At 43.7% G+C, this 15755-nt stretch overlaps 1 protein-coding gene across 2 annotated transcripts in view; it reads right to left on the bottom strand.

Moving 5' to 3' along the window:
• Positions 1-3571: 3571 nt before the first annotated feature.
• Positions 3572-15755, bottom strand: part of TIGIT (T cell immunoreceptor with Ig and ITIM domains) — a 52070-nt gene continuing 39886 nt past the window's right edge. The window contains exons 1-4 of one of the 2 annotated variants that reach the window (XM_039491020.1): positions 13514-13771; positions 9586-9909; positions 5670-5779; positions 3572-4383 (exon numbers count right to left, since the gene is read on the bottom strand). In XM_039491020.1, coding sequence (XP_039346954.1) covers positions 4150-4383; positions 5670-5779; positions 9586-9909; positions 13514-13604 — 759 coding nt within the window. In that variant the 5' untranslated portion in view covers positions 13605-13771 and the 3' untranslated portion in view covers positions 3572-4149. Of the gene's footprint in view, positions 4384-5669; positions 5780-9585; positions 9910-13513; positions 13772-15755 lie in introns of those variants that run through there. The other variant, XM_039491028.1, reaches the window with a different exon arrangement.

Below are 15755 nucleotides of genomic sequence, written 5' to 3'. Positions count from 1 at the left end.
TGGCCTTGCTCTCAATCAGCACATGCAAAATCAGTACTTTTTTAATGTCTGAAACAAAACAAAAATAGAAAAAAAAAACTTTTTGAAGCACCTTAATGTGGCTTCCCATTCCAGGAGTGGTAGCCACCTTTTTTCTTTGAGCACCTTATTGATATGTTATGCTATCTGCTGTCTTTTTGTTACCTGTTGGCTGAATGGCTGGCTGTTAACATGTACACACGTATGCAGGGGCGAAGGGATGGCTGTGTGTGCACCTAGTGCACACAGGCCTTTCTATGAAATGCTACATGTGCACCCACATGCACGCACACCCCGCTGTGATATCTTTGTGTGTGTGTGTGAGATGCTCCATCTATGTTCCCGTTCCTCATGGGATTGGTTTGAATTTAGAGGGAAATTTCTTAACCTGTCTCTGCCCTTTTTGGCGGACAAAGTTAAAAATTCATAAATGGCTGAGGGAGGGGACATTTCCTTATTGGGAACGAAGAAATTCCCAACAATCATTCAAAGCTGAGTGAATGGGAAACTGCATTCAGGCCTAAATCCTGCAGTCTTTGGGCAGGCAGCCTCCCCGCCCCCTGCTTTCAGTGGCAGTTATGCCAGAATAAAGACTTCATGATTTGGTCCCCAGCAGGCAAAGCTGCTTCTCAAGAGACAGGTCTTTGCCTCTACCAATGTGCGTTGTTGTGGCTGTGTGTGTTTTTATACACTCACTCACACTGCTACACAGATATCTCTAGAGATACAGTTTGTGAAGATATGAAGAGCAGGTCAAAAGTTTAGAGGGGTTATGAGTTCCTTTTGTTTCTCTTATTATACTCTGTAAATGGTATGTCAGTTATTAAACAAGTAAACAGAAAATTGTTTTAAAAAACCCTTGCATACGCCTTTTCTATCAAGTGCTTTAAAATATAGAATAAATACACACATCCTGCCAGTTTTTTCTTACAGTGAGAGTATCCTTACCTGCCATTTAATATTAGCCTCGTATTTTTCTCACGTATATTTACCTGTGACTTGTATTTGTTATTTAAAACAGAAAAAAAAAAAGAAAAAAAAGAAAATTAACTAGCGCTTCATTATACTATATTATTATTATTATTATTGTGACATTTTGGAATACTGTGAAGTTTTATCTCTTGCATATACTTTATACGGAAGTATTACGCCTTAAAAAATACGGAAATAAATTTTACAAGGTTTCTGTTTTGTGTGGAAGAGTAATTGATGTTGCTAAGAATGATGTTTGTTTTTTTGTTTTTGTTTTTTGTTTGTTTGTTTGTTTTTTGGTTTTTTTTTAATGTTACCAGCACTTTTTTTGTAAGTTTCACTTTCTGAGGTATTGTACAAGTTCACACTGTTTGTGAAGTTTGAATATGAAGGAATAATTAAAAAAAAAAAGTAAAAAACTTGGTAGGTGTCTTTGTGGGTTTATTTTCCTCCTAGACAAGGTTGCATGTAAAGACACAATCCTGCAGTTGATAGGACAGAACCACACTGGCGCACTCACTGTATGACTATATTGCAACATTTGACTCTGGGGCTAAACTTCTCCAGAGGACCCTGTAACACAGAGAACTAACTGAATGGAAGCATAATATCAGAAAATATGGCAAAAAGAAGACTTCTTACAAATAGAAGCTTTTTGGTCAAATAATATTTAAAAAATCCATGACAACAGCAGACTGTAAGTAACCTGCTGTGCATCCCTCCCTTGCTATTCCAGTCCTTGGCTCCTCACACACAGCTCTGCCAGTGCCCCTCCATCCTGATCTGCAGTCCCCCTGCTAGTCCTGTCCTGGGACCCCTTACAGGTCAGCTAGTGCAGCTCACTCTTAACTGCAATATCTTTACTACAGACACCCCCGGTACAATTCAGCTTCTCTATTTCAGTCCTGAGCTGCAATATCTTGGTTCAGTGATTTGCATAAACCTACTCTTAAGATAAGGCAAAGGTCACCAAACTCTCTCATTGCTGACCTAAGTCAAGCTTGAACCCAAGACTCCATTGGTAAAAAGGCAGCAATGGCTACTGGAAGTTACAGGATTTCAAGCCAGAGCACAAGACTTTCCAGGCTGGAGATGCCACTGGAAGGCCAAGCAAGAGTTGAGAGAGCAGATGCCCTACGTATCCTAACCTCCCCTCCACCCCAAACTCAATTCCTAGTTTTGATATTTTTTTTTCACATCCTTGGCCAAATCCTGGTCCCACTGAAACTAACAACAAAACGCTCAGTGACTCAATGGGACCACAGTTTCATGTCTGGAGCACACTTTTCAAATGTGGAGGCTTAATTTAGGGCACTCAGTTCTGCCCGTGGATTGAGTCCAAATGCATAAATGAGGTATCCTAATTTAGGCGTCCTCTTGTGAAAGTTAGGAAACACACCTACACCCCCACCCTCCTTCCTCAACGCTGTTGGTTTTGCCCTAAAAGATTAAAAGTTCAAGACAAGATATCTTCCATTTGTCATAAGCCTGAAAATGAGATCCTCCTCCAATGAGATGCATAAGAATCGTCCCCACAGTCCTGGCAAAGCAACATCATTGCTAAAAGATGAGGGACATAGAAACACATTGGATAATCATTTCCATAGCAGGGGTTGAAAGACCATTTTAACAGGAATCTAGAAAGTTTTTCTCATGCTAGGAGGCACTCTTCTCAAAACAAGGTAAACTCACCAAATCTGCACCCCAAGGCCATATTAACAATCCAAGGACATATTCCAGTAGTTCTCAGCCTGAGGATTGCAACCACAAGGCATGTTGTTAACCAGCAGGGTCCTGTGGGATCAAAAGGCTGCTTCCCATTATCCAGCAGGTCCCATATGCAAAGTGAGTGGTAACTGGCTGCCCTACAGCCATTTTCATGCCTAAATTCTGTGAATGGTGCTGCATTGACAGCTCTGGAGACTAAAGTCCCCTATCCATCTGTCATAGGTTTCACCCCCACTCTGAACTTTAGGGTACAGATGTGGGGACCTGCATGAACACTTCTAAGCTTAATTACCATCTTAGATCTGGTTTTGCTGCCACCATCCAGATGTCTATGTCATCTGGAAAACTCTGTCTTCCCTCCCAAAACCTTCCCCTCCCTTGAGAGACTCCTCCACCAATTCCCTGGTGTGTCCAGATCCAATTCCCTTGGATTTAAAAAACAGGGGAAAAAATCAGTGAGGTTCTTAAAAAGAAGGCTTTTAATTAAAGAAAAGAAAGGTAAAAGAAAAAAACCTCTGGGAGACAGCATACAAGCTGATCTCACAGACAACAAATTTAAAACACAGGGTGTTCCCCTGCACAAAAACCTTAGTACACACAAGAATACCCAAATTTGATTATTTCCCTAATTGCACAAAGACAAGTTACAAAAGAAAATAAACATAAACCTATTTATTCCTTTCTAAAACTTACTACTCTGATAAGCGGCTGGTTCCTTGATCTTTTCCACTCCGGCTGAAACTGACTCTAAACAAAGGAAACTTCCCTCCTTCCTTTTGAAACATCTTGTTCCCCCATTGGTTCCTCTGGTCAGGTGTCAGCTAGGCTAGGTGAACTTCTTAACCCTTTACAGGTAAAAGAGGCATTAACCCTTAACTATCTGTTTATGACACCGTCCATCAGATCAGGTACAGTCCAGGCAGCAGCAGATGGGTTGGCACCATTCCCACACATAGCCCCCCAGTTAGTGTTCCTCAGCCCTGCTCTTGAGAGACCATCCCCAGAGATGAGAGGAGAAGGCAATGTCCATGGCTCAGTCATTACCTTGCTTCTCTCCTGAACCAGTTTTCTTCCCCAAGTTGTGATGTGGTCACTGGTAGCCCTAGGAAACTGGCCTGTGACCTCCACGCAGCCCTTCAGTTAGTAACAACGTCTTGTCGCTACCAGCCTGGATGGGATTTTGAACAAAACCCAGAAGGTAAAGGCCCTTTCCAATCTCTTGATTCATCCAGTGCAAACACCCTGAGCCTGTCTACAACAATGCTGTGTACTTCTCCCTCCCATCACCACCACACATATCCTTTCTCTTGACCAGTCAACCTCCAGACTGTTTTACGAGACTTGCTGGAGGAAGCAGAAAGGTTTCAACAAAAGATCTGATGCAGGATCATTATGCTTCCCCACAGCCAAAACTCCCTCCTCCCCACCCAGCTACCCCATTTGTACCACAGTGCTCCTGCTGCTGTGGCTTTTGTATCGCAAGACGTTGAAATAGTCATGACCATCATCGGACTCCTCCTGAGCTCCCACGCTGCTGGCAGATGCCACGCTGGCCTCTGCTGAGCTGCCTGTGGTGGGGTTTTGTGAGCTGCAGTCCTCCCCACTGCTGCTGGAAGGTGCCTTCTGCAGGACATGGGGCGGCACATGGATCTTCTGAGTTTGTTTCTACAAAACAAAGCCACAAGGTTTTTTTCCTTCAATCATTTTAAACCAGAGATGGCCCCAAGGGCCATTCTTCAGATCCATACTTTCCCAGAGTCTGGGCAGGATTTCTGTCTACAGGGTGAGATCAGGCTCATCCTTACGTTTAAACAGCTGCTCAGATTCCCACCATCCTTCCACCTCTTTCTTAAGAGGGGAGAGAGAGAGGGGTGGGTTATGGAGGGGTTGAGGAGGTTGGGTATGAAGGGGGCCTGAGATGTGCCCTTACACTGGTGGAGGCCCCCTTGAGAAGCAACCTCACCCTTGACTGGTGTGGAGTAGGGTCCTCCATGAATCCAGCCCTCAGCCAGTATAGAATAAAATGCCTCCCATCATCGACCAGCCCCTTTGTCCAGTGAAGCACGTACAGGCCCATGAGATGTTCCCACACATTTGACAGCTGACAGATTAGGGCCCCCATCTGACATGTCCTCACACCTAGCTGGGGGCCCCAATCTTAGCCAGTGGGATGGGCATGGGGCCTGAAATGGCCCCTCATGCTCAGACCATTTCTGCAGGAGTTGAGAGGTGCCCACATAGTAGCTAGTGAAAGGAAAGCGGGGTGATTACTGAGACACACCGTCACACTTCAGGAGAACCTGAAATATGCTCTCAGCAAGCAGTCTGAAAGAAAGAGGGCCCAAATATAAACCCCATTCTCTGCTGACTCTGAAAAGGTTTCTCACACTCATCTAAGAGGGAATGCTGAGATGCATTCAGCCCAGATGGGGAAACATGAACTGTGCCTTCACTCTCAGCTAGGGGAATGAGGAGGGACCCCAGATATTCCATCATAATCAGTCACAGGATGGGTGATATGAGCAATTCCCTCACACTCAGCCCAGGTGTATTAGGGTGGTCAGCAGAGCTCACTGGGGAGGGACTTAGGGGCCATAGCAAAGCCCTCACTCTGAGCTGGGTGCTGAGTTACTAAGGCACAGGATCTGAGATAATTTCTTGGCCATGCTGTGAGGATTTTTGAGCAGATGCTCAAAATTCAGCCAAATCAAGTGAGTTCCTGAGGCTGTGGGCAGCAGAGGTCAATACGCTAGGAAGCACAATGAGCAACTAAGTGAATGCTGGAGCTGGGGACAGCAGAGATCTGTCCACTTAGACACCATGTTTCCCATCGAAGTTACTCTGCATCTTTAAATCCAATCAATGTAATTAAAGATTCAATAGCTAAGAAAAGTAACAGGGGATGAGTGGAAGGGGAGCTGGTGACCTTACCGGGACTAACTTCCGGTTACCTTTCTCCTGAGGATCCAGAGTACGAAACACACTAGGAGCAGAACTCCCAATATCAGGCTGATGATTATGTATGGAAGGTTCTTCCAAAGGGTCGTCTCCTCTGATGTTCCTGAAATTAAGTGAAGAGAAATGTGAGTTTGGCATTAAAATCACCCTTGGCCACATTCACCAAAGGCATGCAGAAGGGGGTACAAGGCTACAGCTGTGATCCTCAGGCCTGATGCTAATCTCACACTTATTTTACACTAGTGTAACACCATTGATTTCAGGAGAGTTACTCCTCAATTACGGTTGTTTTAATGAAATCAGAATCAGGCCCCACGTGTCCAGGTTTGGCAAAGAAACCCTGATGGGAGGGCACTCTATCTCCTTCTTCCTCAGGACAGTCTGGATCTTCCTCCAACTGGTTTCATCTTAAACAATGCTGAGGGTAAAACCTAGTGATGATAAATGCCCGATGGAGACCACCCTGTTTAATTATTTCATGCATAATACAACAAAGATATGCTGTATTCAGCTCAGGCCAGTGAATCCTGCAGCCTAAGTCAGTTTCCGTTTCTATGTAAGCAAAGCATCTCCGTGAGAAGAGGCACTGCTGACAACTGTACCAAGTCTTTCTTACTCCAGCAGAGATCACGGGTTCACATGTGCACCAACACTTCAATGGGGAGCCCCGTCCTACACTGTCTGTGCTCAGCACCTCCTAGGAGAAGCGCTCATACCACTGCACAGTCAGCCCGTAGTGAACTACCGGAAATATACCAGGGCTCTAACACCAACCTTCAGTAAAACACAAAAGCAACCTGTCCAACTGTCACCAAAACCATTCTTTTTTCAAATCTCACTTTGGTAGGTTGTCTGCCATAAGCTGATATTTTAATACCCTGAGGGTTCTTCCTATTGACAAGGTAATAAATAACTGCATCCCGAGATACAGAACCTGCAAGGCCAAGTCATTGTTGGTAGTTGTTGAACATTAGATTATTACCACCAAGTGACAATTGGTTTTGGAAAGCCCTGGAGAACAGGATACACCAAAGGACCAGGTGGGGAGAGCGGGATGGGAAAAGGAGGCAAACATGGTACCAATCTGCTAAAAAGAAAAGAGGAGTGAGTCCGGCAGTTACCACCCTGGAATTCTGACTTCTAGCTCTAAGGAATTGTAAGTGGTATTCCTTGGTCTCAAAGTGGCCCACCATCTGGCCCGTTGCCCTGGATTTGAGGGGTGTGTATACAATGTGATCAAGCTACATGCAACCATATTATGTGCATTTAGCCACCCTGAATTAATAAAATAGCCTCACCACATCGTTAAGGGTTAATTTGGAGACAGACTTTCAGAAGCAAGGTCAAAACTAGCTACAGTTTCTGCTAATCAGAATGGGAGGAGGGGACAGACAAGTAAACACCTGAGTCTGAAAACCTTGGTGGCTGGAAAACCTTGAATCTAGATGCCGTTGCTATTAAAAGTTTATTGAAAATTAGAAAAAGTGATGATCCAGTAGGGTCATTATGACCTATATGTTTTGTAGATGTTAGTTATAAAAGATTAGCTAATAGCGTGTACTTGGGAGCAGTCCTCTGAAGCCATCTTGAGAGACGTTTTTCCTGACACCCTTTCTCCCCGGCAGGTGAGCAACTGGCCACTGCGAACCTGCTGTTAATTACTCAATACCTTTCCATACCAGATGTTAGGTAAACATCTGGTATGTTCTAAACCTATTGCTTATGTCTGCATGTGCTTACATCTAATAAACTGCGGTGTCAGACAAGAGCACCCTGACTTGCATTTAATCCTTGATCAGACAGAATAGCTCTGTTCATAGACGCCCACTTTCTCTGGCAGCACTGGGTGGCCACGCCCCTGCCCCAGGCCCCACCCCTGGCCCCGCCCCCATTCCAACCCCCATCCCCAAAGTCCCCACCCTAACTCCGCCCCCTCCCTGCCCCTATTGGATCCCTTCCCCAAATCCCTGCATTGGCCCCGCCTCTTCCCCCAGCGCACCACCTTCCCCCTCCTCACCCACCCTCCCTCCCCGTGAATCAGCTGTTTCACAGCACAAGCGCTGGAAGGGAGGAGGGAGAAGCAGGACATGGTGGTGGGCTCGCGGAGGAGGTGGAGGCAAGGTGGAGCAGGGGGGCGGGGCCACGGGGAGCTGCCGGTGGGTGCTAAGCACCCACCAAATTTTTCCGTGGGTGCTCCAGCCCCCGAGCACCCACGGAGTCAGCGCCTATGGCTCTGTTCCTACTGATTTATTCCTGACCCACCTAAAGTGAAATAGTTATGTTGCCACTGCTGGGGGTTCTGAAAACCCCGGGTAACACCCCCACCAGCTGCTGTATGTTTCCCCTCTCCCCAGCAGCACCAGACCCCTACAGGTAGAATTGTACCCTTGTATTAAGGGCAGAATTTGGCTCCAATTAGCCTTCACACTTCCTGTATGGTAGGCGAGTATTATTAGAGACAAATCCCCAAACCAAATCAAGGGCAGATCACTTCCTCTCTCTGCCCCTCTAAATGCAGTCATCTCTACCAACCACTAGACGATCCTTACTTTTGTAATTCAAGTAAACAGATCTGGCAGAGCACTGGGCTAGTGGAAGGAGAAATGGCAAGTGAAATTGACCATAAACAGAAAGTGACATTGACCAATCTAGCTTTATTGTCCAAGCTAAGTGAGAAGTGCAAAAAGTAAACAAACAGTACACAATCCACAGAAGTGATGAAAAATAAATTAGCTCTTAAAATCTTTCAGCTTTAATAATATAATTTACTAGTAAAGGCAAAAGGTAAATGTTAAAAATAATAATTTTGGCCATGTCACCCACAAAATGAATCTACTCTAGGGAAAGGAAGAGGGTGCTCTGGATGGTGCTAATTCTTCAATTGCAAAATAAACTTGTCAAAGGTGCCTAAAGGGGTAAATTTTCAAAAGTGCCTAAAACACCACTCTTAGGCTCCTAAATAGAAAAGGGTGATATTTTTCAGCTAGAACTTTTTTTCACCGAAAAATGTAGATTTGAGTCAACTGAAATATTTTAAGAAGTCAAGTTAAAAAATTGTATCAATCAAAAAAATTCATTTTGAAATGTCAAGACAAAACATTTCAATTTTTTATTCAAAGCTTTTTTGGTTTCAAAATTTACTTCAATTTTTTTTAAAAGGTTAACAAACCTTACAATCATTTTCAGTCAAACAAAAAGTTTCATTCAACCTGAAATGAATTAATTTTCGACTTTTTGGTTCATCAAATTGGGGGGGGGGCAGAAGGGGGGGGAGTTCAGTACAGCCCACAAACTGAAAAAATCAGTTATTCATGCAGCTCTTTTCCTACAGGCTTGTCTACACACACAAATTTAATCCAGAATAAGATAGGGTGTGAATTTAAAGCAGTTTCACTATTCCTGATTAACTCCATGTGCGTAACTATTAGGGCTTGTCTACACTAGCACTTTACAGCGCTGCAACTTTCTCACTCAGGGGTGTGAAAAAACACCCGAGTGCTGCAAGTTTCAGCACTGCAAAGTGTCAGTGTAGACAGTGCTACAGCGCTGGGAGCCACGCTCCCAGCAGTGGGAGCTACGCTCCTCATGGAGGTGGTTTATTAGAGCACTGGGAGATCTCTCTCCCAGCGCTGTGCCACGATGACACAAGCCATGTTAAAGTACTGCCACGGCAGCGCTTTAACATTGCCAGTGTAGACAAGCCCTTATTCTGGAATAAGAGTATTTTATTATGAATTAGCTTAATCCGCTTCCAAAAAGTGCCTTATTCCCTTTGATTAACATGGAGTTAATCAGAAATAGCTATTCTGAAATAACTCCCATGTAGACAAACCCTGAGTCACTTAGGTGCTTTGGAAAATTTTACCTGCACTCCATAGATCTGAGTTATCTGTAGTTTTGTTGGCTCACCTGTCAGTTCCAGGAACATTCTCCCTTCAAATATCCCATAAGGGAAGGTGTGAAATTCACAGCAGTAATCCCCAGTGTCATTGACTCCTAATAAGTGGATTGTTATCCCATATTCTGCTGCCAGCGATACCTTCTCAGTGAATGCCGGCTGGACTATGGCTTTATCTTTGCTTAGGTAAACTGCAAGCATGACCTTGTTACACCTGTTCCAGTTCACCTGCGACACAATGGCATTGGTCAAAGAGAGAGAACACCACAGGGTGATGTTGCTGTTTTCAACTGCAGAAACATTCCCAGCTGTTAGAATTTTCTCCGTTGTGTCCCCTGGAAGACAGCAAACCAAAGCATAGTCATCAGAGTGATGCAGTGTAAGGCTCCCCCACAGCTTGTGAGAGAGAAAGTTCATTTGATTACCTAAATTCCCACTCCACTGCAGTCATTGAAATCAGATTTTAAAAAAAAAAAGCTATAACCAAACAGGAAAGAACTATATCTGAGAAGGAAGAGAATTCTTTGTGACAGGTTCAGTCACAGAGATCCCCTTGGGATTGTCACCTGATGTGCTGAAGTTACCTCTGAGCCCATTTTCCCTACCAGCTTGGGACTCCAGAACCCTGCCTTGTTGAGCCAGACATACTAGCCTGCTGCAACATAGACCCAGGGTCTGGCCCACGTCCCCAAAGCTGCAGATTTTAACTAAAAACAGCTCAGTAGGTTACCTGTCTCCAGCACCCAGACACCCACCTCCAAATGGGATCCGAACCCCAAATAAATCCATTTTACTCTGTATAAAGCTTATACAGGGTAAACTCATAAATTGTTCGCCCTCTATATCACTGATAGAGAGATATGCACAGCTGTTTGCTCCCCCCAGGTATTAATCACTTACTCTGGATGTATTAATAAACAAAAATGAATTTATTAAGTATAAAAATAGGATTTAAGTAGTTTAAAGTAATAACAGCCAGAACAAAGTAAGTCACAAAGCAAAATAAAACAAAAACATGCAAGTCTAAGCCTAATACAGTAAAACTGATTACAGGTAATATCTCACCCTCAGATGTTCCAATAAGCTTCTTTCACAAACTAGACACCTTCCTAGTCTGGGCCCAATCCTTTCCCTGGTACAGTCCTTGTTAGTTCCAGCAGACATCTCAGGTGGTAAGCAGGGGTTCTCTCTTGACTGGCAGCCCCTTTTGTCCTGATTCACCCCCTTTTATAGCTCTGGCACAAGGCAGGAATCTTTTGTCTGTGCTTGTCCCCACCCCCACCTCATCAATGGAAAAGTACAAGGGTTAAGATGGATTCCAGTGTCATGTGACATGGTCACATCACTGTAAGACCCCTAGTCTCCATTCTTCCTTGGTTGGCCCACACAAGAAGGTTTGCAAGTAAATAAACCATTTACAACCAATTGTCCTAGTCAATGGGAGCCATCAAGATTTTAAATCACCATTAATGGCCCACACTTTGCATAATTACAATAGACCTCAGAGTTGTACTTCATATTTCTAGCTTCAGATACAAGAATGATACATGCATACAAATAGGAGGAATATGTTCAGTAGTTTATAACCTTTGTTACGATATCTTACAAGAGACCTTTTGCATAAAGCATATTCCAGTTACATCACATTTACACTCATAAGCATATTTCCATAAAACATATGGAGTGCAACGTCACAGTCGTCTCTTATCCTAAGGGAAGATGGCCCCAGAAGAGGAGGGCTCAGATCTGTTGGTGGACCAATGTATGGAAGCCCAGGATTGAGTGATAATAGAAGACCAAATTGCTGAGGAAGGATTTTCTTCCACTCAGGGAAGATGGAGATATGCTTATATAGCAGTATGCAACTGCCATAAACAAGCATCCCAAAAATTTCAGATTAGCACTCAAATGTCCAGGTACTTATCTCAAACTCATTTAAATTATCAAACCTCCTTTGGCCTGGAATTTGGGAAAAGCCAGATTTGAAATATTATTTGGTTTCAGAAGGTTTGGAAATATCAACAACAGTTTTTTGGAGAATTGGGTTTTTGTTTATTTATTACATTGACTGTTTGGTTTGGGTTAGCGAGGGGGGGGGGGAAGGGGGGAATTGTGGCCAGTTTACTCTTATCTTTGAAGCACTATGTACAGAATCCTGCTGGTGAAATGATACTGACTTAGATGACCCATAGTTTGATCTGCTACGGCAACTTCTATGGGATGAAAGTCTCTTGAGTGTACAGGTAAGTTTGATTTAATAAAAAAAAACAAAAAAAACAGTTCATTCATACCACTAGTTTATGTTCCCAGTACTAACTCTCCCCCCAACACCCAAAATCCCTTCCTGTCCTCACAATTTCACTGGACTTAGAAACTGGAAACAGATGCAAAATCTAGTTGTGCAGTCACTCATTCATTTAGATTGGTGCAGGCATTGTGGCCAGAGCAAAAGAACCAAGTGACGGCTCCTGGACTCTGTTCCTAGCTCTACTACTGACTCCCTGTGTGGCTTCAGGTAAATCACTTAATTGCCTCATGCCTCAGTTTTCCCATATGTAAACCAAGGATAGTAATACATCTCTAACTGAGTTACTGCAAGGTTTAAATCATCAATGTGTAAAGTGCTTTGACACTAGAGATGTCCAAATAACTGAATGTTCAGTTCAGGGGCAGGTCTGAGAAACAAAAATTCTCTTTGGGTCAACCCAAAACAAAAAAAAAGTGTTCCAAAATTCCAAAATAAAAACATTTTGACTTTTTCTTTTGGAAAGATATTTTGTTTTGGAAATGCCAAAGTGAACCATTTCAACATTTCTGATTTTTTTTTAAACCAACAGAATCGTCCAAAACTGACCTGAATTCATGAATTGTATTGGTCAGCCCAAATGTACATTTTTGCTTCCCCCCACCCCACCCCAAAAAAAGTTTTGCGTGAAAATTTTCATCCAGCTCTAAGACCTTTGGGTGAAAGGTAATAAACTACAACAGAAAAATTAAGTATGACCTGCATTCAGCTGTACTGAAATGCATATTGTTTGCTTGAGTTCAGTTTACTAAACAATCTAGATTGCTCTGTATCAATGACCTGTCCATTTCCCCAGTCTCTGTCATCTGCAAACTTTACCAGTAATGATTTTATGTTTACTTCAGATCTTTGATAAAAATGTTAAATAGCAGAGGGCCAAGAACCTATATCTGCAGGACCCCACAAAAAAAACAACAAAACACACACCTTCTAAAATTATATGTTAAGGTCTCTCCGTTACCCAGTTTCTAATCCATTTAGTGTATGCCATGTTGATTTTGTATCATTCTAGTTTTTTAATCAAAAAGTGTCGTGCAGTATCAAATCAAATGCCTTATAGCAGTTTTAAGTATATTACATCAATACTATTAGCTTTATCAACCACATTTGTAATCTCATCAGAAAAAGATATTGAGTTCGTTTGACAAGATCTATTTTCCATAAGCCCGTGTCGATTAGCATTAATTATATTACCAGATGGCTGGGACAGAGCTAGCAAGGTAGCTATACAGTTTTAATGTGATTCCGATAATCAGCATGACTAAAAAGAAAGCTGCTGATGGAAAAAAGAAGAGGGACCCAAATCCAAGAAAATGGTAAGACTGCCAACAAAACTACAGATAACGCAGATCTATGGAGTGTGGATAAAATTTTCCAAAGCACCTAAGTGAATCAGGATTTATCTACATGGGAGTTATTTCAGCATAGCTATTCCTGATTAATTCTGTCTTCCTTACTCAATTTCAGATGCCACCAGCATCCAATGAAGCACAGAGAGGTCAAAACTCACTTGCCCAATGTCACCCAGCAAATGCAAGGTAGAATTAGCAATAGAACCCAGGATCCCTGACTCACAAGTCTCTGCAGTAACTTATAAGAAATCATAATAAGCTAGCAAACTCCTAGAACTATACCTGAAACATGCAGGAGAGGAGCCATATGCCACAGCAGCTGTCCCAGAAGGAGAGGATAACCCATGCTACCAGAGAGTCCCAAAAAAGGCATCTGCTTCCTCTGGAGACTGGCAGGGCTGCAGAACTGCAGCTGTGAAAACACCGCAGCTCGAATTGGGGGGAAAGGGAAAGAGCTTTGGGGCAGGTGGGGTGAGCCAACTCATTCTTGACGCAACACAAACCACAGAGCCGTGGAGAGCGTGTTTCAGAAAAGACAGCACAGAGAACGCTTTACAGCAACAACCAGGCAGTGGTTACTTGTAACTGCAGGTGACTCAAACACCACTTTACTCATTAACAAAGGTGCCCTTATTTAGGCTTCCTGACCTCAAACTCTGATAAGTGGCTTACGGGAATCCTGTGATAACCGATTTGAGCAACAGCCCCTATTCATACAAGGGGATGAGGAAATTACTTTTGAAAGATCACCATGAAGTTCCATGTCACCAGGAACTTAACCTACCAAGCAAAAAGTTTCCACCTTACAAGGAATCAGTGAGTTCCTTCAGGCACTGAGTGCTAACACAGATGATTTGTATTGCTATTACCTCGCTCCAGTTATTCCTAGCACACAAAAGGCTGGTCTTAAACTGAAGCCAGCAAGTCACTGCCCTGCCCTTCAGGAACATCTCCCATAGACTCAGGAAGATGTAGCCTCTTCCTCTTCCCTGCTGCAGCTGGGCTGAGAGGGGAGGCAACTCTCAATCCAATGTCCCCCTGAAAATAGCACAGTGGGAATGGAGGCTTGGTGTTTTGAGGTGGCCATCTGACATCATCTCTGCTTGAGGCCACACACTCTGTAAGGCTATCCTTGCTCCTACAAGCAATAGTATTGCTATCAGTACAGTTATGTACTGGTATCTGATTGGGGCTTTGCACAGAACAGTGGTTCTCAGTCAGGGATCCAGGGGCCCCTTAAGGGGCCATAAGCAGGTTTCAGGGGGTCCGCCAAGCAGGGCAGCATTAGACTCGCTGGGGCCCAGGGCAGAAAGCTGAAGCCCCACCACATGGCGTTGAAGCCCGGGGCCCTGAGCCCAGTCACCTGGGACTGAAGCTGAAGTCTGAGCAATGTAGCTTTGTGGGGACCCGTGTGGCGTGGAGCCCTAGGCAACTGCCCTGCTTGATACCCCCTAATGCCGGCCCTGGCTTTTATATGCAGAAAAATAGTTGTTGTGACACAGGTGGGCCGTGGAGTCTTTCTAGCATGTTGGGGGGGCCTCCAAAAGAAAAAGGTTGAGAACCCCTGGCATAAAAGACTGAACAGTCCACCTTAAAGAGCTCACCATAAAAAACAAACAAACAAAAAAAAGGATGGAATAGCAGCAGCCATGTCTCTTTCTAAAATAACTGTAAAGAGCGTGTGGCTGACCTGTGCCTGGTTAGTTTTATTTGGGATCTATTTTAGTGCCAAATTTAGCAGTGGCAATGAGGAAGACAACTCCACCTCGACACCATACATGGGGGGAAAAGAGCAGGCCACTTTTTAAGAAATAAAATAATCTGCAGACCCAATTTTCTAGCTGCTAGTAGTCTTGGTAGAATAAAGGCTCCCGAGTCTGACAGATCATCATTCTCTGAAGTTTATCACCAGTATATTCCAACTCTAGATGCCAACAAAACAGCCAAGGAGTTTCAACTGTAGTCTGTGGTCTGCGTGCCCATGTCATTCAGCTGTATTCTACTATAGTGCAGAATGGCTGAATGACATGGCCATGCAGGCCGCTTGTCTAGATGTGCTTTTGCCATTCAAGCATCTCATGTCTTTTCCAGTTAATTTTTACTGCTTCAGAGAGAAAGAGAGAGACTACAAGTGAGCTCCAACAGTGTCTCAGGTAGTTCTAGATCTTCCCCGTCTCCAGCACTTCTCAGGGTTAGAGGACAGTGGCAGGACTGATTTGTTGTTCTGTCCTGAAAGCTTTCAGGCCACAGGCCTTAACTGAAGATTTTCCCACTCTTCTCTCATTTTGCTGCTTTCTGTATTTACAGACTGAAAAGAAAGGAAGGTGAGTCTCTTCACTGCTGGGGGAGGACCATTTCTCATCTCCGGTTTCATGCTCATAAAAGCATGCTTAACAGGCTGAATTCAGCGGTGAACTAAGAAATCAGAGGGAATTTAAGTTGGTGTAATTTACATCTTCTTTAAGATGGTGTAACTGACACCTCCTTACACCTGACTCACCTTGACATGGAGATCACACCAGCT

This window comes from Mauremys reevesii, linkage group 1 (assembly GCF_016161935.1).
Source record: "Mauremys reevesii isolate NIE-2019 linkage group 1, ASM1616193v1, whole genome shotgun sequence".
NCBI lineage: Eukaryota > Metazoa > Chordata > Testudines > Geoemydidae > Mauremys > Mauremys reevesii.
The sequence above is the reverse complement of the archived record's forward strand: the minus strand, read 5'-3'. Positions and strand labels throughout refer to the sequence as shown.